This window comes from Vigna unguiculata, chromosome 2 (genome assembly GCF_037176805.1).
Source record: "Vigna unguiculata cultivar grain cowpea cultivar isolate G323 ecotype 2 chromosome 2, ASM3717680v1, whole genome shotgun sequence".
NCBI lineage: Eukaryota > Viridiplantae > Streptophyta > Magnoliopsida > Fabales > Fabaceae > Vigna > Vigna unguiculata.
The window spans coordinates 32,072,571-32,100,211 of NC_140793.1; the positions used below are offsets into that span (position 1 = coordinate 32,072,571).

The window sequence follows — 27,641 nt, forward strand, 5'->3', positions numbered from 1 at the left end:
AATTTTTTTTTTGAAATTTTAGTCAAATTTAATCTCTTAGATTTTCACACCGTGTGAATTTAATTTCTTTTTAACCAAATATTATTAAATTTATTTAATATTTCAAATATATTTCATGATAATTTCTTAATTAATATTGAAATAAAAATGTGTTAAACTGTGTAAACAATTTAAATACTACAATGAAGCAAATTTAAAACATTAATTAAACCAAACTTAACCAGTTTGGTTAAAAAGATTAGATTTACACAGTTCTAGAGTTGAAAGACTAAATTGTATCAAAATATCAAATACTATGAAACAACTTAAATACTATAATAAAACACGTTTAAAACGTCAACTAAACTTAAACTGAATTTAACCAATTTGGTTAAAAAAATTAAATTCACGTAATTGTAAAGTTGAAAGACTAAATTTGATCAAAATTTCAAAAATGAATTAATTTTAATTTTTAGCGAAAGTTAAAACATCACGTATTTAACCCAACTTTTAATTACGTACTACCATCAAGTAAACCAATGAATTGATTAAAGAAAAAAATGAAAAAAATAACTAATAGATAATACCTAACTTGTCAATTTATTCATTAACTGTTTCGTAACCATAGATAAATAAAATTATGCTTTATTTAGGACCTTCTTAATTCAAATCCAGTTCCATATACAGGAACCTATCTTATAGGGTTGACCATTAGGATATGGCAAAATGCAAAATTCTTAATCTTTAAACAAAGACTTCATCTAAATCTATAGATTGAATCTCTGCTCCCAAACACCATTTTACCTGAATTGGGAAACTCTATGCACACGTGTGGTGTATCACGTACACACAATTTGGCACCTCAACAATTTACGCATTGCTTTTAAACCTGAGTTTGAATTTGTGCACGTAAACGGGAATTCGGTTTATACAGTTGTATATAGAAAACATGTCACGGTTTACGAGTTCATCCCAAGTTTTGGACCACATTAATTGTTCTTATCGTATTTTTTAAACACGCCGACAAAGAAGTTTTTTAAGACAGACATGTCAATTTTTTTTCACTCACTTCATCTAAAGGGTTAATTTGTGACTTTTCTTTAGTTACTAAAAGTTGACACATGTATAGAAGAATATTGTAGAACAAATTGAATTGGTAACTTGGCCAGGTTTAGTGCAACAAGTGTTCAGATAAAGACAACATACTAACATCATCACTCCACTGCAATAACTACAGGTGAAGTTCATACAAATATCAAAATTTGAAAAAAAAAAAGGATTTTTAATTTCTATCTTTGTATCTTGACATCAGTGATTACTATAACTTATATTTTCCCCTTTTGCAGATTTTAATAATATGTGTTTTGTCTTTTTGAAAGTAAAAATTATAATGTTAATTAAAAATCCACTATATGTTTATTTGGATCAGACATGAACACCAGACAGTTTTAATTTTGTGAAAGATTTTCTAGGTGCCACTTTTATAAAGTCTCGAAGAAAATATAAATAGTAGGCTTTCATAGATTTGTTTTTTTTTTAACCTATCTAGAATCAAAATATTACGAGAATGAACACGTCAAAAATATATTATTGATTATGAAATAAGTTGTCAAGAATCATAACAATTTTGACTTAAATGTATCGGTTTGTACGAGATTCGTTAGGAGTAATAATAATTTCAATTTATGTAAAAATATAAAAATGTTAAATTGTATGGAATCATGACGACTTAAATGTTTTGAAAAAATATTCTATACTGATAATTTATATGTACATTTAAAGTTGAAGTCGTCGTAACTATAGACGACTTATTACATAAACAATAATATTTTTTCGACTTATCCATTAAAAATGTAGGCAAATTTGTAAAAGATATGCGAAAAAACCTGTACTTGGTGATGGAAGTAATGAAGGAAAGGTGCAGAAATAGGTCAGAATATAGAGAAAAAAGATAAGTGGTTACTGTGTAGTCCTTGCCCTACGATATCTCTAGCTTCCATGTCCCTTTCCCTTTGAAATTAAACAACACCAAAACAACTTTTCTTTGGCTCTTTTTTTCTTAGAAAAAATTCCTTGTATTTTACTTGACATTTGATGTTCATGTGGCACAATGTTGGGGTTTTTTTCACGTAACGTGGCTAGTCTGTGAAGCCATTTGCAATAGGCCCATTGAACAAAAAGGTGGTGGCTAAACTTTTTAGTAATGTTACCAAATGCCCCCTCAGAGGAAGTGACTACTTTTTTGTGCATCCCAATTCCTCAATCACAGGGTTTCTTTTTCTTTTCTTTTTCACTTCTACATGCTATAAGTTGTTTATTGTTTCAAAGTATTGATTAGTTTTAGTTTTATGTTTATGTTTTAATATTTCTTACAAATAAAGTAACATACTGATATAAAATGCAGTATAACCAAATAGCTTTATATTTTATTAACACAAGAATGTTTAATAAGTTTCCTAATAATTATGCAAGTATTTGAAATGAAAGAGCATACATTAAAATAGTTAAAAATAAAAATAAATAAATAAAAACACATAACTAAGGTTTATTACAGAAGGGTTAAACGGATAATCTCCGTTTTAGAAATACCCTTCCTATTGAATGATGAATAAAATATGTAAGTTTTATTTGTTTAGAATGATGAATAAAATATGTAAATTTTCTTCGTCTAGGTGTATTGTTAAAAATTTTATATTATAGGACGATTTCATAATATATAAAGTACGGAAATATTACTTTAAAATTGAACAAGACACTTTAAGTATTCAAATATATCATGGTTTTTATATGTATGGCTTAAATATTTTCGGTCCTCATTTTCATAATATTTATTGCGGATGGTCCTCATTTTGACAGAATGTTTAAAATGGTCCTCATTTTTACCGAATGTTTAAAATGTCTTCATTTTCGCAATTCGTGTTTTATTTGGTCTTTTTCTATGGTGCCGTTTAAATCATTACTAATACAAACTGTGTTACCTATACAATGTTCGGTTAATGATTTAAACGGCGTCATAGAAAAGGACCAAATAAAATACAAATTACAAAAATGAGAACCATTTTAAACATTCGGTAAAAATGAGGACCATTTTAAATATTCTGTCAAAATGAGTATAATCTGCAACAAATACTACGAAAATGAGGACAACAAAAGTATTTAAGCCTACATACATCGATGGAAAATAATTTATCCCAAGGTTCAAAACTTCGAGACCAAGAGAATATCTCAAGTGCATTGAGACTTCTCCACTATACTTCATATTGCTATTATTATATAATCATCGTCATATATAAGTATATGATACAGGTTTATGTTTTGTTCTTGTTTTACACTTGCTAGAAAAAAGAAAATAAACCTTTTCCATCTTCTGTATTCACAAAGTGCGCACAGTGAATATTTCATTTTAAAGTATGTATAATTTCAGCTGCTTTTTAATGGGAAATAAATAAAAAAGTAAGAAAAATACTGATTTCGAATCAATATTTCATAAATAATCACAAGTTTGACCAAAGAAGGAGTAAGTTTATTAATTCCATGGTTAATTTAAATAGAAAAGTTATGTCGAACAGAAAGTAACATTTTTGGGTACACTTGAAAGATGGAGAGTAAAATTAAGTGGGTGTAAAACTATGGTATGGCGAAGGAGAGTAACAGAGAAGATGAATGAGTATGCATAAAAGACAGGTATTTCTGAAGGAACTTCAAATTTGGGTGGAGAAGGAGGCAAGGCAAGAAAGGCATAGAGAGAGAAAATGGTAGTTGTAGTATTGTAGTAGAGTAGAAGAGGATTTGTTATATCATATTCATATTCTCTCTCTGTCTCACACACACACACAGAGTACTTTTTCTCTGTGATGGTAGTTGTGGATAAAACCTTGGATCAATCATCAGAGTTTCATTAAGAGAGATCATGGCTTCTACTAATGCACTCAATTCATCTGCATTAATAGGTTTCTGCTTCATCCTTATCATTTCCACTCATGCCGCTGCCATCACCCAACATCGACAGCAACACTTCAAACAAGCACCCAAATTCTACAACTCCCCCACCTGTGCCACCGCCGAGCCGGAACACACCCACACGTGTTGGGACGCGGCAGTTCACGTGGCCATGACACTGGACATCACCTACCTCCGGGGGTCCATGGCGGCGATCCTCTCCGTCCTCCAGCACTCCTCCTGTCCAGAAAACGTCATCTTCCACTTCGTCACCGCCGCCTCCAGAGTTTCCTCCTCCGCCCTCCTCAACCGCACCCTCTCCAATTCCTTCCCATATCTCAATTTCCAAATCTACCCCTTCAACGATCGCCAAGTTGCCGGCCTCATCTCCACCTCCATCCGCTCCGCTCTCGATTGCCCCCTCAACTACGCCCGTAACTACCTCGCCAACCTCCTCCCCTCCTCCGTCCGCAAAATCGTCTACCTCGACTCCGACCTCGTCCTCGTCGACGACATCGCCAAACTCGCCGCCACCCCACTCGGAAACGACAACAGCAACAGCACCGTCCTCGCCGCGCCCGAATACTGCAAAGCCAACTTCAGCGCCTACTTCACCCCCTCCTTCTGGTCCAACCCCTCTCTCTCCCTCACCTTCGCGGGCCGAAGGCCCTGCTACTTCAACACCGGCGTCATGGTGATTGATTTGCAACGCTGGCGGGCCGGCGACTACACTAGGAAGATCGAGGAGTGGATGGAGCTCCAGAAGAGAATGCGGATCTACGAGCTGGGCTCCCTTCCGCCGTTTCTACTCGTTTTCGCGGGCAACATAGGCCCGGTGGATCACAGGTGGAACCAGCATGGGCTTGGCGGGGATAACTTCCGCGGCCTCTGCAGAGACTTGCATCCAGGCCCGGTGAGCCTCCTGCATTGGAGTGGGAAGGGAAAACCCTGGGCCCGCCTCGACGCCAACCGCCCTTGCCCCTTGGATGCCCTATGGGCTCCCTACGATCTTCTCCAAACTCCTTTCGCTCTCGAAGCCTAGCCCGCCACAACCATTTTTATTATCATTATTAGCAGCGCAGTAGTACAATAGTACATTTTTATTTTTTTTTGCTTTGCGGAAGTAGTTTTGATTTAGCGGTGGTGTCGTATATTGGTTGTCCCCGGGAGCTGGCGCCGGAGTCGCTCCTTCCTCGCCGTGTGCGGCCCCATGCCACGGCCGTGTTGATCTTACACTGTACATGTACAGCCAGGTACATATACCCTCCACTTTTTTTCTTTTCAGCCACTCAAATACTACTTTTACCGTTACGTCTTGTAACTACTAACACCGAAATCACCCCAATGCCAGAGTTTTTATTTTAATGCAGTTTCTTCTTCTTTTTCTTCACTACTTCTGTGCCCTTTTTTACCCCTACATGTGAGATTGCAATTTTTTGTTGTTAGTGGCTGTTTACGAAATTGGTGTTATGTATTACGTGTGTGAAATGGGAGTGAGAAACAATCATGAGACTCGTTAACCAACTTCAACAGTGGTTGCCAGTGCGAGAGGAAAATTGAAAAGGATGTGTTGTGTCGGTGAGGTTGGGTTTATTGTAGCTACGGATCTGAAAAGGATCGTGCCTTGTATTTTGGATATTTTTCTTCTCCAACTGAATCATCACTCTTTCCTCTTCTATTGTCTGCCCAAAGACCAACATTGCTTTTCGAGGTTTTGACTAGGTTGATTATGATTGTCTGTATCTTCTTTTTGGTGGTGCAAAATCTTTAACATGGAATCATCTATGCGTCTAAATTGGAGTCATTTGCTGCTACAAATAAGTAATCACTCAGAGAGACACTCTATTTAGTCAATTATAAAGTTTCACGCACTTCCATTTAGCAATTAATAAATAAAAACCACCCCCTCCCTTTAACCAAAAAAGAAAGAGAAACTATATAACTTGGAAAAATTAACAAAAGAGCATACCAACATTTATTTGACTTACCCCAATATCTTCTAATATTTGATTTTTTATTTTCCACAGTTTTTTCTGCTCATATGCATGCGTCTGCTATTACTTTTCCTCCATGTGACCCACATGAAAACCTCGTAATGTTAATGCTGTTATGATGTTTAGCAGTTCAGCGTAGAACATTGTTTTATTTGAATGAAATCTTACATTTCACTTGGATTAAAATACAAGCATTTTAAGCTTAACTATTACAACTTAAAAACAATAAAACACTTATGTGAAGAATTTCCACAAAAACCAACTAAATTATTGTAGAATCTTTGAGAATAGTAATTAATATATGATATAAAAGATGTCATTCTGATTACATAAGCTAAACTCAACCGTATGCATGAATTAATGTACTTTAAGTCATTCTTTTCACTACTATGATATGAAATTATATTTCTCTGAATTGAAAATTCAGATAACAATTGACTTTAAAACTATAGATGCATAGCCTCTTCATTTACACTTCTCTTAATTACTTGACGTGTGCTGAGAAAAAAAGTTACGTAAATACTGCATTAGAACAAAACTAATTGCAAACATAGAACATGGTATAAAGATAATCAATTAATTAGTCCTATAAACTTGTTTCTACCCAATGTTCATTGATTATACTGAGCAGAGTGTGTGCACCGTGGTGGTTATGCATTCTCTTTTCAAATCAAAAATTGTTGAATAGTCAATAGCATATGAGCAAATCGTACATAGGTGAATAAATGTGAAAAATAGAAACAAAAGTCAAGTTTTCTCACTAAATGAAAAAACAAAAAAGTACTACTATAAATCTTCACACGGAGGAATCAATGTCAGAATGTACGTAAACATTAATTCGTCATTAAAAAGCCTCTACGCGTCTAAATTCCATTCATCTCATGTTTTGGTTTTTGTCCGTTTAAAATGAAAAAAAAATGAAAATGAAATTGAAATTAAAAGGAAAATGAATATAAAATTTATTTTTCCTTGCTCATTTCTTTAACCAAACAAAAAATGCATCGTATTTTCATCGTTAAAGTTATTACTACTGGTGCTTTAAGGGGACAACCTGAAAAATAAGGTAAAGAAATTGCTCACTTGTACGGTACTGAAAAAGGTAAGATAACAGGACACTTGCCAATTTTTTTTTTTTAGGCTTAAATATTTTTTGGTCCTTATTTTCGTAGTGTTTGTTGCGGATGGTCCTCATTTTAACAAAATGTTTAAAATGGTCATCATTTTTACCGAATGTTTAGAATGGTCCTCATTTTCGCAATTCGTGTTTTATTTGGTTATTTTCTGTAACGCCGTTTAAATCATTAACGGAACATTGTACAGGTGGCACGGTTTGTATTAGGGTTTGTATTGGTCTGAATAGTGATGTTGAAGTGGAAGGTGAAATTGAAGTGGACATCCTTTTCCAAATCATTAATCTGCCTCATTTGTGTCATGATGATGACATCCTTTTCATCAACACCACCATTTGAAAAAGTTGCAGCCCACATTATTACAAAACCCACATTATTACAAGCACACACTCTGTAAATCAATCAACCAAAAATTAAAACCAATTTATTATTAACACAAAAATAAAAATAGATTGTACCCAAAATTTTCTACCAATATTCTTTGGAGTTCTTGCCATCCTCAAAGCAACCATCTCTCTGCAACTACAAATCGGGGTTAATTCATTTCTCGTTGAACCACTAATAGTGCACGAAGAAGTGATACAACACGGTTGCCTCCAACGATTACAACCAGAGGTAAAGGAAGAAGATTGGGACCGTAACATACCTATATAATGGGATGGGATTGCAGGAAGAAGAAGATTGCAGCAATACCAATTGGGAATGGAGGAACAAGATTGCCAAAACTCACCAACTGCCCAAACATTCCCTACCAAAACCCTAGCTCACTTATTTATCCCCAAATATCTAATTAAGCCACCTGTACATTACACGTAATACACCCTAATACAGATCGTGTCACATGTACAATGCTCCGTTAATGATTTAAACGGCGTTACAGAAAATGACCAAATAAAACACGAATTGCGAAAATGAGGACCATTCTAAACATTCGGTAAAAATGAGGACCATTTTAAACATTATGTGAAAATGATTACCATTCGCAACAAATACTACGAAAATAAGGACCAAAAATGTATTTAAGCCTTTTTTTTATTACGACGTGATATTATCTCTGGTTACTATTTAACCTTTTTTTCTTCTAAAAATATAAAAAATAATTGTTTTAATATTATTTTATATTTATGCAAATTATCAAATAGTGGTCGAGTAAAATAACATTTTTCTAAGATAGATAATATTTGTTTTCTTTAACCGTTATAAATGTTCCATATCTAAAGACATGTTTTTGTGAAAAGTCACTGTACCTAGATTGAATAATAAAAAATAAAAGTAAAATTAATTTGGTAAGCTTTGCGAGAACATGCAAATGGCAGATAGAAACATTAATAGAAAGCTAATATCTAATGTGCCACGTTAGTCGTCGTGTCTCGTGGAACCAGTGATGCTACCCATGCCTATGTGCATATCTCACCGTCACATTCACTTTAACGGTTGCAACAATTCTAAAATATAAGTAATTATGTAATTTAAATTGCCATATGACTATAACAATTACGATAGTTTGAGTGAGAATAACTATAATAATTTTTTCATTACTCAATATCTATGTTGGAAATTTTATATAAGAAAAGTTTATGTTGAGTTTACATAAATATGTGGTTATGATTCTGTAACATTAATTTTACATATTTGATACAACTTTTAATCTAAAAGCTTACGAAATAAGGTTATGGGCCTTCACTCTTATATAGTGTTTAACTTTGTCTCTATAATATATAAGTATGAGCAAATCTCATCTTAAAAATTAAATTTGCAATATTGAATTAGACTTAAAGTCCACTTCTTAATATGGTAGGTGAACCACCCAAAATCAATTCTAATGAGATTTTCTTTTTGTTTAGCATATTGTGTTACTCATTATCAAAAAACTTATTGTTTATTGGACCTATCATGTAACCGTTATATCAAATATCATTAATGTCTAGTTTCACATTTAAGATGTATATGCATCGACGTGAGATGTCTATTAGATATCTTATATCAATATAATTAGACATAAGATAAATCTACAATATACAAGTGGATACAAATATCATCTTACAAGCTAGTTTAGAAAGATTAATTATGTTTAAACTTTACTTTTTAACAATTTTTTTTTAAACTATAAGAGTATAATACATGTTTTTCTATTGTAGATGACATAATGCAGTCAAAACCATCTGATTCCTTCGCTGGATTATTTTAAATGACGTTTTTACTTTTATTTTTATTTAATTAGTGTTGCAAACTTGGAAGAAGTCCACATGGTATACTCAAAGTTTTCATTAAGTCAACCATACTACTTGATTCAAATCTGCTCTCTTACTTTAACCATGGAAATTATTAGAGTACAAATTTTTGGCGTATTTTTTTTTGTTCTAGATCCTAGATGAAGTAGCATGCTAGTTTCAGCGACCGGACGATGTAAGAGACTAGAAGTTCAAACAAAAGGAAGATGCCGAGACATTAAAAAGTGCAATGAGTCCACAGAAATATTTAGGCATGCCTTATTTTAATTTTTAAGTCAACTCGTTCATGTATCTAAATTTCTACGCAATACAGAACATGGGTTACGCGGATTACTATGGTGTTGTAAATTAAATATGAAAAGCATGGTATCACAATGGTTTTATATTATATGGTCAAATTAATTATCTGTTTTGCATGAACATTAAATACAGATGGAGAAATAAAGGGATCGAGAAAGTAGCACATGACTAGTAAGAGACGGAAAATGAAAGAAAATGAGATGTACCATTGAGATGAACAAACTCCCTAAAATTTCGGTTCGAACTAATGAGGCAAACGAAGTTAAGACACATGTTAATTGAATTTCTCGGAAGCAAATGTGGATTACTTCAAAAACAACATTAATTTTTTGATTACTTTATCGTTTTTTTTTTTTTAATTTCTTTGTGAAGATGTGTTGGGTGGTGGTTCATATCTCGTTTTTTACACCAAAAGCAACAGCGACAGGTGTTACAATCGATTTTGGTTGTTTGTTTCTTTCACCGCTAGAACCAACAATTGTGTTCTAAGCGACTTCAACCTCTGGAAGCTGAAAATTGAATCAAGAGCAAGATTATCACATGAAAGACACACAAACGTTACCAAACCCATTTTAGGTACATGCCAGCGGTTTCTTCTTTCTGACTATCATGGTTGTTTGAACTTATTTTTCATCTATAATAAAAAGATTGCAAGAACAGTTTTATAGTATTAATAAATCGTTAATACGAATACAAGATAATTATAATTAAAGAACTTTAGTGGCACATTCTATAATACACTCCTTCTAACATTTGTTTTCTATTTTCAGTGATAATAAATTTGAACCTCATTTTGGAGTTGGTTGAAAATTATTGGCCATCCTTCAACCTTGCTTCAGGGCTTCAGGGCTCCATCTTTAGGCCCATAAGCACATGGTGTCATTTTGTTAGGCATATGTGTTTGTAAAACAAAATAAGAACCGGGCTTCAACCCAAATTCAGAAGTGGGCTTCAATACCTAAACATAGAGCTGTCAAAATGGATCGCCCGACCCGACCCGACTCAACCCAACCCGGCTCACTTGTAAACGAGCCAAAAAGCTTCGAATCTGACCCAACCCCACCACAGATTGATGAGTTAAAGAAGTTGAGTTGATGAGTTAAACGAGTTGGCTTGCTAGCCCACTTAATTAAAATAAAATATATATTTTTTAAGTCATAAATTATAATTCAGATAAAAATTTAAATAAACTTCAATACAATCTAAGTACAATCCAAAATGATGTTAAACTCCAGTACAAAACAAAATTTTTAAAAAAAAAAACAAATTACTATCTAAGATCAAAACATTCTTGTCACTTATCCAACTATAATATTAGAGTCTTGAATGGATAAATTCAAAACATTTTCATCTCTTGAAGCATTAAAGCATCTTCTTTATCTCCATCTATTTGGAATTGAAATTAAGTTTCCATTTGCCAACCCATTAATGTGTATGATCATACACCAACTCGGCTCAACACGGGTTCAACCTGGATGAGCCGAGTTATTGGTGGATCGGATCAAAAATTTACCTGTACTGACATTTGTAAAAAAATTTCAACTCAAACCGATCCAAATTTGTAGTGAGATAGGTTAATCCACAGGTTCTGACCCACTTTAACAGCTCTACCTAAACATCTTATTTTGATCTTAATCTAAGATTTATAGTAGCAATTTCTTTTAGTAGTTAAATTTTCAAATCAAATTCTTTTTTATCTGTATAATTTACTATATATTTTTTTGTCTTTACACTTGGCCAGTCTAGCTATCCCTGTTCATACATGATTGAATACAAAATTATCAATTCTCTGTTACAGCGACATGAAAGAAAGGTTTTCAATCCGAGATTAGCAATCACACAGTTTGAAGAATGAATTATGATGTGACTGAAGGGTTCATAATTGACAAACTTAAGATAGGATATGAGTAATCAATTCCATCTTAATTTGTTTGCTGTTGACAGTGATTTGGGTGACAAAAAGTTGAATTATCGTATCGTGGAAGGTTAATAGTTCATAAATTTGGTAGCTGGTGTAAGAATCGTGAACGATTCATAATTCATAGACATATTGATAACTTTGACAGCTTCCTATAGCACATTTTAACGTGAAAATAGACACGTTTCCTAATGAGGCCACTTCAATATTCTAACCACGCCTTTACTAATAGCTAAATGTTATGGTCCAATTGAAGTGTTATACGATGGTTTCAGTTTTGGGAAGATTAACATGTTTCGTTACAGTTGGGTATATCAAGACACGAAACTTTTGGTGGCTTCCTTGTAGTTCCCGTAATCAGCATCATCACCACTTCTTGCTTTCTTCCGAATGTATCTATAGTTGGCGTACTGCAAAATTATCTGCCATTGTTAAGGTTTAACAACTCTGCAAGAATATGTTTGATGAGCATGTTCTGGAAAAAAAAGAAGCAATTTCTTATTCACAAATTCGTATAAAGGATACGAATAGGTCCAATGCCACGCAACCTATGGCATCCAAAAGCCATGGCATATTGGCTCTGATGCTTTCCCATTCTGTAGTTCTTACAAGAATACTGCACACATGACAGAACACAGAACAGCAGAGGAGTTAGAATAATGCTTAATTTCATTTTCTTCGTAATAACCTGAAAAACACATGCAAGGGAGGGAAATAGTAACCTTCCAACGTAAGTGGCATTGGCGATCAATGCAAAGAGAAACATCAGAGGATTTAAGCCCTACAGTGATAAAGAGAGAAATCATGAATAAATCAGTGGAAATACAATGTGAGTTATGATTTGAAAAAGAAAAAGGAGATTAAGATCAAACAGTACCTCCACACTCCCTCGTTTAATCTGGCCATGATTACATAGTCAACAACAACTTTATCAGTAATTAATTAGGAAAAAAAAAACACAACTGCAGAAGAAATGAAGAATACTCAGAAATAAATGAAAAAGTTGTGAGACATACATTCAACCATATTTGAGGGAGCCTGCCACCCATATAGATCACAGCCATAAACCATCCTAACCATTGACCCAACGCACTGTGCATGTTTTGCTCCTGTGATGAGTTCTAGAAATTAAGTGCAGCAATGCAACCCTACTCTGTGGAAATGATCATGCGTGTGTGTGAATAAATTAATTAACCAATGCCATCGCCAATGAATATACCTGCAAGAGTAGCTTTCTTCCATTGAATCTTTTGTATCCCTCCTTCAAAGCATTACCCTGGCGGGGCAAGTTCATAGATGCTGCTAGAAATGTTCCATAGCTTGCCTGAAACATCGGAAGTAAATATGTATAAGGAGATCAAGCCATACTACTGTGCTTCTAGCAAAAATTTGATGATCATGTTGTACACACAAAAAAATACATCACTTGGGAAAATAAATTAAGATAGTACTTTGATACCTTAATACAAATCTATTAACCCTAATTTCTTAAAAACTCACAGGGACAGATCGAGGGATGGGTCTAGGCTGTGTTACTGGCTTGGTGGAAAGTGGAGGTGCCTCATCATCAGAAGATGAATCATTGTTCATTTCCATGGCTGAAGGGACACTTTTAGCAGCTCTCAAGTAGGTACCAAATGGTGGAGTATCATTACCAGCCAGAGATCTCGCTGACCTGTTTAATTAACTCAAAAATAAATAATTAGTTGAATAATCTCTTAATCAAACCATTATTTAAGACTTAAGACTGCAAATTAACGCATATGAACTAGGTATTGAAAGATAATATTTACCTGTAGTAGTATTCCCGTTTAGGCGTTGCTTTGGGTTCGTCATTTGGTATTGCAATCCCAGACTGTGGCGCTGGTTTGGGCCTCAAAGGTTTTTTCTCTTCTTCCTGGGCCTATTAATAGTATAATAAAAGAATAAATTAAATTTCAATTTTATGAGCAGAGCCAGGCATAAGAGATTTGAAATTATTACTGCACCTCGTCGATGTCGATATTTCGACGACGCTTGTTCCATTTATAGATATAATCATAATAGAGACTTTGAAGTACTAGCACGATCGTAGTGATTGTGTAAAGCTGCACATCACGTAAACAAGCATGTTAAGAACTTAGGTTTAATTTCTATGTACTCACTCTACGATTTCTAAGACTGTTTATTTTTTATATAAATAAAAACTAAAAGTTTAAAAAAATATAAAGAAAATATTAATATACAATTTTTTGAGAACACAGAAAAGATGAAAAAGGTTAAGAGATGATTTCAGAAGAACGTTCCCGTGGATTTTTGTTTCTGGAAAGAACACAATAACACGTGTCCAATGGGTGGCCTTCAGCCTGGTGACATGTCATTAGCTTTGTTGTATTCTGTAACAAGTGGGTCTACCCTACTTTTGCAAATATTTGTTTATGTTAATGGATATGAATTACTTTCAAAAGTTTTCAAAGCTCATGATAGTCTGTTTCCCGGTGTTAACAGTTACATATATGCTTGATTGTAAAAAATCCAAATTAAGTTTAGTTTATGAAATACGTTTAAGTAAAATTGAGAAATGATTTTCTTGCGTTAGATTAATTTTTTTTATATGAAGCTATTGTAATCTTGTTTTGAAATACAAAAATTTAATCTTGTCAATAAATGCCTTAAATAAATTAATTGTGGACAAGAGTTTCAATACATTTAATTAAATATTTCCTACGGCAGATTTAAAAAAAATATATTAAATAATTTCTTAAAGGGGTTTTTTGTACAAGAAATACTCCTTGACTCTTGCTACTAGAAGCGCAACTCTCTATTGGAAATGCACCCTTGAGAATCTGGAAAATTTTAAAACAACCAATTCCCAAGACTAAACATAATTTAAAGGTTTGATAGCTACATTGCTTTAAGATCTAAAACACCCAAACACCCCAAAAAGAAAACGATAGAAATAGAAATAATATGCAGAGAGGAAATTGCGGTGCAGTAGTTAGTTACCAGAGCTGTGTAGAACTGAGTAGGCAACTGGTTTGGCAGCCATCCAAAAAAGCAAGAAGAAAAACAAAACAAAACACAACACAAGAAGAAAACGATAAGTAATAAATACAACATATTTTATATATATAAGAAACATTAAAGCGTGAAAGGTTATTATGGAACGAAACAAATGTTTTAATGATTTTAATGTTGATGGTTAGAAGTGTGGTACCGTGGCAGGCTCAAGAACACAACCAACGAGATTGAATATGTCGCTGCATAAAAATGGTTGAGCAAAGCAATTAGAGAACGTTGGGTTAAAATTAGTAGAGAAAAGAGAGAGGGAAAAGTTGACGAACCCAGCGACCCAAGTGAGGAGAAAGGCGAGGGAGACACCATGGCTAGACTTAGCTCGAAAGTTGGTGATAATCTGAGGGATTTCTGCTACTCCCCAGCATATGAGACTAACGAAGCCGAGGGCAAAGGAGATTTCATCTTTAAGATCGCAGAGACAATCATCGAAGTAACGCTGAGCCCAACCCACGCAGGGTTTACTCTCCTTCACGCAGTACGAGAGAGGCATTTCTATTTTATTTCGCTCCTTTTGCTTACACTGGGAGAGGGGGTTTAGCGTTGGTGGTTTTAAAGGAAGAGGCTACTCAATTTACCACACTGCATAAAAAAGTGGTGAATTCGTGAAAAAGCGCGTTTCTGAGATTGGACCGTGTTGTCCTTATCGGGTTTTCATTGCACAATTTGCGTAAAACAAAAATTTAGTATTGCTACGTGTGTGGGATATTCTCTCAACAGATGCTATCGACTGAGCTACATGTGATCTCAGTCTTTTCTTTTCTTTTCTTTTGGGTAGTGAACTCCATGTGAGTTTATACGCATAATTTCAATATTTGAGTAAATTAATAATATTCAGTGATTATTTGTTGGTACCCTTATCAAAATTGCCGCATTCAGACTATGCAATACATGTCTTGGTCATCATGTTACCGATGACAACACTAAGCAATAGTTGCTCAAAATCTTCTTGTACTTTCTTCCTTTACAGCGATATTATTATTTTTTGTATGGGATTGGAGAAGTTAAAGGGGACAGATATGTCAAAAAAATGTTGACATTATTTCTACTGTGTTCTCCGTACTGACTTCTTTGTTTCATCATCCTGAACAAGAAACTATGTATCGAAAAATTAAGTAGTTCTGACCCCTAGGCCCTGAACAGTAATTTACATTTGGAACATTCACAGCATATTCTAATTAATTCTCACAACTATTATAGTTTTTGTTAGTTAAAATTATTGAAAATTATAAAATTTTGTGATTTTATAGTTTTAAAATAAGTTTAGTCAATAAAAAATTTGTTGCCACCACTTTATTTTTATAATTTACCCACTTAACAATTTTGCTTACTGGTTTTCCGATTTTTTTTTACCTTTTTTTTCCTCAAAAGGCATATCCAAACAAAATAAATAATTTGCACACTACATCACAGGTTTTGTTTCGTTTTGTTTGAGTGCACCAAACTATTCTCTGTCGAATTTTCAAGATGCTGATTCCAACCTTTCTACTTCACTTTTTTGGGCAAGTCCTCTTAGAAAATTGCATTCGGGGTTAAGTGATCAATTTCAGCTATACGCACAATTTGTTTAGTTGCATTATTGGACAATCACCCAAAAATGGCCAAAAAAGAAAAATTCCCATGCTTGCTGGAATATGCTACTATACTATTTGCATAGGAACGAAGAGTGGAATGTTTTGAATTTAATGCCACATTCAGTTCAAAATCTTTATCATTACATTAATGAATCTTTGTCGTTGGTATATTTCTACATTTGTCCATTTTTATTAACATGATACTTTATATTTGAAATAAAAACGCAAACTTACAATGAATTCATCAATATTTTCAATCAAGTGATTCATTGTTTGGCTTTTTTTTGCAGTGTGAAGTGACAGAAGTAAACAAAAATGTAGGATATGAAGAGTTTGGCAATGAATGATTCCATTATTCCTTCCAAGTTCAAGATAACACTGGTGTTTGGAAGCAGCGGTGTTGAACCTGCCCTCTAAACTCTTCAAGGTTCATCTTCCAAAACCACTCCTCCCACCAACCCTTCTTTCTATTTTAACTAAAATATCAATAAATATTTATAACATAAATTGTTAATGTTTCTCGAAGTTAAAATAAAATTCTTACGACACAGTATATCGATCTCTTCAGATTCCTTGTCTCTTTTGACACCCAACATATCCACGTGGCCGTTATTTGCTCAGGCATCTACATCCAACATTCTTAAAACATCTCCACACAATTGAATTTTAGATATTATTAAGTCTTGTAACATAACTAACTCTGAATGAAAGTATCAAGAGGGTCTTAGATTTAAAATTCAGGTTTTAAATAAAAAGTGAAGTTTTTAAGTTTTTTTTTTCAATTTTAACATATAACATAAGAATAAAATTAATTTTTATGTTGTAACATAAAACAATGAAAAAGAAATAAAAATTATAAAAGTGTAGATAGCATAAAATCTTTATATTTGAGTAAAGTTTTTAAGGAAGTTTTAAAATTGATATGACAAAATAAGATACGTTTCAAAATAAAATAAGACCTTACAAGTAGGTGCTACGAGGCATTTGTGTTGAAGATTACCCTCGTCTAAGTTCTTTTAGATTTAAAGTGCTACGTCTTAAATAAAAGTATGAGTCTTGATGATATCTTTTAATTTTAACATATAAGATTTTAAAACTGACCTAAGATGAGACAAATTCCAATAAAGATATTGTGAGAAAGTTTCGTTAATGGTCAGTAGAAATTCTTATTAACAGATTAATATTATAAGTTTTCTTTTCCTTTTTGGGTTTGATTTTTTTTTTTTAAGTTTTGTCTAACATGTTACTTATTTTGAAAAATTTTGTTTTATTATAGGTAAATAAGTCACTAAAAAAAGTTCTTCATCAATAATTAAATTTTTTGTTTGATGACAAAAAAATTACTAATCACCATGATGAGAAATTATTACTAAAATACTTACAACTAAGAATAAAAAATTATAATTAATTTTTAAACTTTAGTATAATTCGGTTATCAATTATAATTTTCTATTTATAATGATAATTATTTTAATAATCAATATTTTTTATTTTATAAATTAGTATTTAACTTTATTATTATATTAACTAACAATTTTATCGTTAAAAGTATGTAGTGAATAAACAAGTTTTTGAAATTTGATTAATAAACAAATTAAGAAGGTTGGCCGTAAAACGAATAAATATATCTTATTAAAATAAATAAATAAAATATTTTTTATTTACTAGGTGAGATTTTAAAATCATTAAGATATTAAAATTATAATATTTTATATATAAATTTTTATCTTATCTGATTTAACAGACATTTTTATGAATGTGGTGTCGTAGCATATTAAATAAGAATAGGAATGAAGATTTAAAGAAAAAAGATGTGGTCCATTGTTCTGAAAAGGCATTTTCTTTTTGGGAAGAAATGATTATTGAGAAGTAGAAGTGGGTGCAGTGTGTTGATGTATACGCGGTGGAGATGAAGGTAGGTTTGTGTTGTAGTGTTTGGAACGAGTGAGTGAGAAAGAGAAGGTACCAAAATCTGATTCTGAAAGCAGTGACGAAAGGGACAGAGAAAGCGGCGTCTGTGCGTCGCAAATCGGTGATTAATCTGCGTTGTGCAGTTTGTTCTTGTCACATCGGCTTCATCATCTTTATCCTTTCTCCTAATCACCACAAACTACAACCACACTTCTCTTCTTCTAACCACTTGACGTGTACCAAGCCAATTATACTTCTATTTGTTCCCCACTAAAATCACTTGTTCGTGCCGTGCTTCCATTCAAAAGAAGTTATCAACTAGCTAAGTTTGCTTTTTAAAGATAAAACTGTAACAGAAATCCGAAAAACTCATATCCATGTCAATCGGTGAAACGATTTAACAGTATTCTATTCACATTAACTTTCATTAATTCAATAACAACAAAACGAGAATAAAATAACTTTCATTTGACCTGTAAATTGATTCATCAGAAAAATCATGCAGTATTCTGAATGGAAATGGTTGAGCTTTGGTTGAACTCCACTACATGAGTACCAACTGTTAAGAGTTTTTCTTCTCAGTTTTTATACTCATACGTGTTGATAATACATTATTCAAGGAGGAGAATAGATGAATAAAATCAAGTTGTTAGAGTAAACATCACTTAGAAATTAATGAAATTTTTGATAAAAATTAAATTATAAAAAACACAACATATCTTCTTCTTTTTTTTTTTTAATTATTTTTTCTTTCTTTCTGTGCCACCAGGCATAATAATCGTTCTCTTCATCTCTGTACATGCTGACACTATTTTTCTTAGAACTTCATCACAGTAAGGAAAATGATTGTTGAGTGGATTGAATTAATTTAGAGGAAACAATTTCTTTTGAAGTTTATTTGTTATAATTTTTTTTCCTACGGTCGTCATTTCATTTCTTGAAATGAAACAGCACTTGGCTGTGGGTAGGGATAAGAAAAATTTGTATCCGAATGAATATGAAAAAATCTAAGATAATTTTCAGAACACCGTCGGATTTTGATCAAAATAATGTCAAATAATCAAAAGTAAATAAAATAAATAAATATAGTTGAATTCGAATAGTGAAATAAATTTTATAGATACAAAACTTAACTCAAATTTATATTTTAATATTTATAAATTTTAAAATATATTAGTAATTTAAAATTTTAATTTTAATATAATATTTTTATTAAAATTTAATAAAAAGTTATATAAAATATATACTATTATAATAATTATTATTAAAATTATATATATTATTTTTATTTAAAACTTCACTATATTTAAATTATTTATTTAAAACAAAAATAACCTTTTTATTAACAAAATTTTATTAATAAAAATTCATAAAATTTAATTTAATTGACCCGCAACTTCAATTTTATTAATTCAATAAATTAAATCGTGAAATCTATATATATTAAAATATTAAATTTGGTTAAACAAAATCCAAATCCAGTGCAACTACCCCAATAACGCCCTAGACCTGGTTGTGGAAAAGAATACATCTTTCAAATGGCAGAACAGACAACTAAACATGGATGGTACATGTGTCTTTTGTTCCTAATCCACAATTCAGTCTTATCATTTTAAATTTGGTCGTATGTGAACAGATTAGTATCATTGCAACACTGACTCTTTAATGGACAACCTGGCAACCACAGCTGCTGGTCGCCGCATCTTCCTTCCCTTCTATCTAATAATACAACCTAATTAATTGTTGAAAACATCTTACTTTTAAATTAAGGACAATATATGATACAATTGAATAAAAAATATTTATTTTTATTCAATTATTTTAAAATTTTACCAACTATATATTTTAATTTTATATCACTAGCTTTCTGTAAGTACTTGGTTATAAATGCATTGTTAGAGCTATTTTTATCGAGAGTTAATTAGAAATTACTTTTTCATGTCTATATTTTGGTATAATTAGTTTATCCTTTTAAATAATTATTTATTTAAATTTAGTTATTTTTAAATTAAATTAGTTATCTATAATCAAAAAATACATATGTATAAATTTAATATATATATATATATATATATATATATATATATAATTAAATATATAATTCTTTTTCTTATCAACGGAACGAGTTTTGAACATATCATGATTATTTTTTCAGAATAATGAGGTAATTATAAATTTAGATTCTTCGCTATATTTTTTTTTGTCTTTGTTATGATTTTAAAATATATTAATTTTAGTTTTAAAATATATTAAGAAAACTCATATATGAAAATTAATATATTTTTTTAATACAGTAGAAAGATAACATCTAGAGAAGAAAAAAATCTTAACTTATCAATTATGAAATTAGGTGGATGATCTTACATTGATTTCTGAGAATGACAAAAATAAATGAATAAAGGTTAAGATAGTTGTAGGAGAAAGGTGCCATTTTATGACTCAAAGTTCTTGGTTGAGCGAAGATAAGATGTGCATATCGTGAATGATTGGGCCCTCGTAAGTTGGGCTTCGGTGTATGAAAGTGGAAATGAGTAAGAGACTGTATCATGTTTATAATTTTTATTTTCTTTCTACCCGTAAAATTTTGGAAACCATTCATTTTCTTTGGAATGGATTTTCCAAAATATACTTTTCTACTCTAGAAAAATAATCGAAGATTGATAAATATGGGGTGCAAAAAGTTTTATCGAAACGCTAGAAGAAACACCACTCGGTTTATTGCAGGAATGTGAGATAAAATGATGTAATAAGTGTATATATTTTTAGTATGTAAATTTTGATGTGAAATGGAAATTTGCATTTATTTGAAATATTAGCTAAAAAACGTGTTTAAGTTATATTCACGTTGTCTTACCATATGTCAAAAGTATATTGCATTTTAGTAAATTAATTAAAAACTCAATGTAAAACTACTTAACTAATCAATTACCAGAGTTAACTAGATTTAACAACAACATTCATTGAGATAAGCTCTAACTCATGAATATAATACCATGTTAAGGAGTGAACTTTAAAACATAATTCAACCTTACAAAACTGGTTTGTAAGATAAGGTTTGTATACACATATATTGTAAATTGTTTTTATCTCTAGTCGATGTGAGACTTCTAACATAACTCAACCCTACAAATCCAGTTTGTAAGACGAGGTTTCCACATACTTATATAATGTATGATGTAAGTTTGTTTTATCTTTAGTTGATGTATGATTTCTTGATATAGGATTTTTAACAATTAATGATAAAGGATACCAGAATTTCTAAATTTACTATTATGGTTGGGAAGATTTAAGTAATTTTGTTACAACTTAAGGTTAACATTTAAAATTAATTAAGCTAACATAGTTAGTTATTTCTATTAATAGTTTTATGTAGAAATGAACAACAATTGACGTAATTTTGGAAAACAAATTAAACTAACTTTTGAAGACAAATTTTTTCTATATAATAACTTTTCATATTACATTTTTTTTCAAATTATACTATCAAACATTCTCTCTTTTTTTTTCTATACTTTTGTTATAATTCACATCTATTAAGAATAAGTATCTTTTACAATGATATCTTACAATATCAATTTTAATTATTGTTATTTTGCTTTAGTTGTTCTTGTTGTTTTCATTCCAAACTTTGGTGTTGCAAAACAATCTAAAATAGATGGAATGACAATGAATGTGATTGATCGATGTTGGAGATTGAATCCTGAATGGAGGATAAATCGACCTCAACTAGCAACATGTTCTATTGGCTACACTGGTAAGATGACAAACAACACTGGTAAAGACCTCGTTCATTATAAAGTTATTGACCCTAATGATGATCCTGTTAGCCCTAAACCTGGTACCCTGAGGTATGGAGCCTCTGTAATTCAACGTAAAGTGTGGATCACATTCGAAAAAGACATGCATATTAAACTTGAAAGACCCCTTCTTATTAGTAGTTTTACAACCATTGACGGTCGAGGCGTTAATGTTGACATTGCTGAAAATGCATGTTTAATGATCTTTAAGGTAATTATTTACTGTGATAGAATTTATATGCACTCACATAATTTAAAGTTTTATTTTTATACAAATTAACACTTTTTGAACAACTACATTTATTTATTTTAATTTTAGGCCACAAATGTAATCATCCATAACATTCGACTTCATCATTGCAAACCTCAAGCTCCAGGGATTGTGATGGGACCAGAAGGAAAGGTGATTCCTTTGGGCCATGTAGATGGAGATGCAATAAGATTGATCACTGCTTCAAAGATTTGGATTGATCATAATACACTTTATAATTGCCAAGATGGCTTACTTGATGTAACACGGGGTTCAACTGATGTGACTATATCTAATAATTGGTTTAGAAATCAAGACAAAGTAATGCTTCTTGGACATGATGATGGTTATATAAGAGACCAAAACATGAAGGTTACTGTTATATACAACCACTTTGGACCTAATTGTAATCAACGCATGCCCAGGTAATTAATTGTTCATTTAATACATAATATAAACAAATTTAAATAAATTTCACAATTTTGTATTTTCTTGTAAATGAAAAAATGTTAGGATTCGTCATGGGTATGCACATGTTGTCAACAATCTTTACCTAGGATGGGTGCAATATGCCATCGGGGGAAGTATGAGACCTAGTCTCAAAAGTGAAGCTAATCTCTTTATAGCACCAACAAAAGGGAGTAAGGAGGTAAACAATTTTAGCTTTTACATTTCAACTACTTGATATTCAATTAATAACATATCACAAAAGTTATATATGTATGAAGAAGTCACTTTAGTAATATTTTTTTATTGATTTAATGTGCAAAGGTGACATGGAGAAAAAATAATCACGCAAATGAAGATGCATGAGAGTTTTATTCCGTGAAAGATGCATTTGAAAATGGAGCTTCTTTCACAATGACAAGAGGAGGAGAAGTACCAAAACCAAAATATAGTGAAGAACAATGTTTTAATGTTGTTAATGTTAAGTATGTGAGATTACTAACTCGTTCATCGGGTGTATTACAATGTACTAAAACATTTCTATGTTAATAAGTAAAATAATTTAACATTAAATAAAATTTTAGTACATTACAGAAATTAATTTCTCCCAAATGTATTAAAATCTATTATATTATTAATTTAATTTTTCATCTATGAATATATGACATATTTTTTTCTTATCTATTTTAATATAGTAAATAATTTTAGGAAGAGACATAATAGTTATAATAATACAAGAAAGAAAGCTTATACATATATAAATAAATTGTTTGTATTTTATCTTTAAAAATTTGAACAAAATGTGAATATTCAAATATGTAAGACGTGTAAATACCCTTTTTATTGCAAGAAATCCATTATTATGCTTAAATTTCCTTAAGAAACACTTTTTAAAAGTTATTTGACCAGATTTCACTAATAACACTATAAATATTTTCTTATAGAATAAATTTTTTGATTAAATAAAAGTTTGTTTTTATATACAAATAATAATTAACGGTTGATAAATGTATTTAAATGACTCGTTATTTATTAATTATATAAGTTTTTGTTCATCTTTATTTGTAACACGAATCATACAACTAAAACTTTAATAGATACAATTCATGATTTGTATTCGATCTAAAACAATGAAGTGATAGAAACAAAAATGTAACCAACCAAATGTATTTGGCTCTTTGTGCAATTCATACGGGGAGTCTAACATTTTTCTTTTCTTAATAAATACTACATATATTAATTAATTATTATACTTACGATTTATTATTCACACAATGAAGTTTAAACGCCCTCGTAGAATTTATTGTATAAGCGAAAAAATATTTAAACTTTTCATATGAAAAAATAATCTATCTTGTCCAATTTGGACTAGTTTGATTTGGGCTTTCAAATTTGGAGATGTAATTAAACTTTAGTAATTTCTTTCTGTACCCCCAAAGTTTTCATGTACATCCCATAACGAGAGTGGTGGAAAGACCAAATTGATTCCCTTGCCTCTGCCACCTCCTTTTTATCTTTGTTTCCTTGCTTTTGGATTATGTAATCTAAAAGTAACTTTACATCATACACAATTCGGAATATTTTTATTTTTTTTTATGAACAAGATGACTTTCAAATTGTATACACCGAAAATAAAAAGAAATATTGAAATTACACAATTTAGAAGTCATATAATTTAAAAGTTTATTCTATAAAAAATAACTTCCAAATTATAAATTTTAGAAATAAGAAAAATTAAATTACATATTTTGAAAGTAAAAAAAAAAATTAGACATTGTACACTTTAGAAATCAAAATAACTTTCATGTATATTATGAAATCCTAAAGTAAAAAAAAAATGACTTGCAATTTTAAAACTATTTTTTAAGGACAAAGTGAAAAATGTTCATATTTATGGAGATACATAAAAAATATGAGGATGGGAAGGTAAATCTCCTTAAGCTTCAATGAGGTGTTAGAGCCAATTATTATCCCTCCTTTTCTTCTTATATAATAAAATTAAAATGTAAACTGTACTAAAATTTTGACATATGATTAGTGGTCATTTTCGAAGAAATATTTTGAAAGTGTCAAAATAATGTGTATATAAAAAATTGAGAATGTTAAATATATAAAATACATTAAAATTAACAAATGTTTTTATTTATATATGAAATATTTTTGAAAGCCACACACAGAAATTCCATCACAAAATAAAAAAAATGGTGTTTTAACCAAATTAGTGTACCTTTCTATATTCTAAAACGAGTAAAAGTTAAGAAACTTATGGAATAAAATAAATTATCCTTGAAAAACGACTTAGATCATTTTTGAAAACATAATTTCTATTTAAGAAAAAAAAATTATTGAAGAAATACTACCTCAACTCGTTCTTCTTCAAAATATTTTAGTTTTATTATGATAACTAAAATAATTATAATTATAATAATAATAACAAATAGTTGATGATTTTATTATTTTATGGTAATTATAATAAATGTGTGAACCAATTTTTTACATACCCATAATATTATATCAGGAGGTAATAATGATATTATAATATTATTAAATTAATATGTAAAATAAATTTATATTTATTAAAAAATATTAATTTTTCATATGATTTGGTTTTATTATAATGATGATAGTAAATTAAAACTGTTTTTATTGAAAGCTTTAATTTATTATTGTTTTGAAAAAATATAACGGCCTTTATAGAACTGAAAATGAAATCGCTTTTTATGCACAATTAATTATTTTTTTATAATTTTATAAACTTTATTCATTTTAGTAATTTGAAAAAAACATATTCGGTAAAAATACTACAAAAAGAAGCTCTTAACACAATGCTCTACGAACACGATGAATTACGGTTGCGACTAAAACTGAGAAAACGCGGAAACAACTTTCTAATTTCTTGAGGATATTGATTGTAGTCAAATATTGCTGCTGTGTCTATTCTCAGCTTTTTTATGTTCATTTGTCTGTATAGTCAACCACTGGATTGGTTGATTTTGAATATCTCCTTAAGTTGTGCAATTCCTGCACTCATTTTCTGTGTTTGAATAAAACCATAATAATTACTTTCTCATTTAGTTCACCATTATAATATTGCTATTAAGTTGACCATGAACATCCACAAATAATGTCTCCAATTCTAAAGATATTTCGTGAGGAGCACGAACATCCTACGGAAGAAATTTAGAATAATGTCTTATTGAAGAGTACTAAAATAAGGCTTTAATTTTTATTTTACTAACTATTCAAAAGTCAGAAATCAGACCCAAAATGAAGTTTCTGATTAACGAGATTCTTTTAAGTAGGAGACTAATGCAAATACTTTTATATCATAATAATAAAAAATAAATTTAAGTTGAAAGCAAAAAAATTTATTATAAAGTTCATGCCAAACAATAATTAAATTTATTATATATATATATATATATATATATATAAAATATATTAATAATTATCGTCATTAGAACTAAATTATTTAATAAAATTGAGTTTATTAAGTGAACATATATAAAATAGAGATGACAAAATAGGTCGATCTGTTTATGGTACGTCAAAAACGGGTCGGATCAAGTTGACCTGTCAAACAAAAACGGGTCAATAATCACAACCTGTTCCGTATAAGACGGGATAACAGGTCGGGTCGGGTTGGTCGGTTCACCTATTTTCTTTTACTTTTTTAATTTCTTTTTAAATTTTTAAAGTTTTTTATTTTTAAAATTTGTTTATATATACATATAAATTTGTTTAATCAAATAAAATATTTTTTAAACTTTTAATTGATTAGTTAATGTTTTTAATTAGATAAATTAAAATAATTATTAAATTTATATATTAAATTATTCAATTATAATTAATAATTAAAACTTAAATTTTATGTGTTAATGATTTAAATTACAATACTATTATATATTTACATATTTAAAAATATAATATAAAAATAATAATATTTTTTAATTATTTTTATTTTATTTTATTTTTTTAAAACGGGTCAACGGGTCATAACCGGCTGGCCTGTACTTTGGCCCATCAAGTTGACGGACTGAATGAAATAGATCAGAACGGATTGACAAATTAAAATTTTTAACCTAATACGTCCCTTTTACATAATGCCTTTATATATATATATATATATATATATATATATATATATATATATATAATAACTATTGATTTAAACCAAACTCTAATAACATTGATTTACAATTTGCTAAACTTTTAATATACGCTGTTTGTTTAGATTGGTGCAAGCCAATACCTACAGTGATAGCAATTTTTAATAGAAAATTATGACTACAAGTACTGACTTAATCTGCTAACTTTTCAACATACTTTTCATCGTTAATTTCTGAAGGAAACAATTCCTTCAACTCATCAAATATACGTGCATGAGCTTTTTACTTAAGTCTTTCTACACGTAAATAGGAGGTCAATTTTGTAATGCATTCTCATAAATTTAAAGGGACAGGTAACAAACTTTCGAATTAAGTAAAATCAATAAATAAAATTTGTTTATATGAATGAATTCCTTATATTTTGAGCTTTGATAAATTAATGTAATACTGGAACTATAGTAATCAAAATTAGTAGTGCCACCACTCTAATTAAAATTAATAGACTGAAAATGATGTTATAATCTACTCAATTATTTAATTCAGTTCAGTCATAGTTTTCGTTACGAGGAAGTTGCAAAAGAAAAATAAACTTTTGAATTTTGAATCAGTCATTCCTCCTAACCTTAATTTTAAAATGATAAAAATATAGAAAAACTAAACTATACGATAAAAGAAGACCTGGAAGAAACCTAAAAGCTACACATGACTATAATTTCTGATCTTATGAATATATTGATATAGCTGAGAAAATAGTTCTAACGTCATAGATTGGTCTGGTAAAACGAACGAACGATATCAAAATTGAAAGAATAATTCAAATTGAAGATATATTTTTTATATTGTGGAGTATAATTTATTATACTCCAAATAAGTTTAGGTGGAGCTTCACAGAGCCATTGGCGAATTTAGGAGACAAAATAAACTTTTTAAAATATTTAATAATAATTTTAACAAATTAGGAGTGTGTTTATTTATCTTTGGATACACGTAGATCCGTAACATGATGAA

The 27,641-nt window shown here is 30.4% G+C and overlaps 1 protein-coding gene and 2 pseudogenes across 2 annotated transcripts; 2 read left to right on the plus strand and 1 right to left on the minus strand.

Annotated features, from left to right (window-relative positions):
* Positions 1–3,697: 3,697 nt before the first annotated feature.
* Positions 3,698–5,130, plus strand: LOC114173881 (putative galacturonosyltransferase-like 1 pseudogene; annotated as a pseudogene).
* Positions 5,131–11,541: 6,411 nt separating this feature from the next.
* LOC114172427 (vacuolar lysine transporter YPQ1-like) lies at positions 11,542–15,114 on the minus strand. Of its 2 annotated transcripts, none has more exons than XM_028056911.2 (12): positions 14,815–15,114; positions 14,688–14,730; positions 14,477–14,503; positions 13,480–13,578; positions 13,285–13,394; positions 12,992–13,166; positions 12,711–12,815; positions 12,508–12,612; positions 12,369–12,389; positions 12,214–12,272; positions 12,017–12,107; positions 11,542–11,913 (listed from the first exon to the last, which is right to left on the minus strand). In XM_028056911.2, exons 1-12 carry the CDS (start codon positions 15,036–15,038, stop codon positions 11,806–11,808), a joined length of 1,167 nt encoding a protein of 388 aa, XP_027912712.1. In that variant the 5' UTR covers positions 15,039–15,114; the 3' UTR covers positions 11,542–11,805. The 2 variants fall into 2 exon arrangements, with proteins under 2 accessions (XP_027912712.1, XP_027912716.1); XM_028056915.2 differs by having other exon boundaries at positions 12,508–12,600; positions 14,815–15,111.
* Positions 15,115–21,672: 6,558 nt separating this feature from the next.
* Positions 21,673–23,073, plus strand: LOC114169197 (putative pectate lyase 16; annotated as a pseudogene).
* The last annotated feature ends 4,568 nt before the right edge of the window (positions 23,074–27,641 follow it).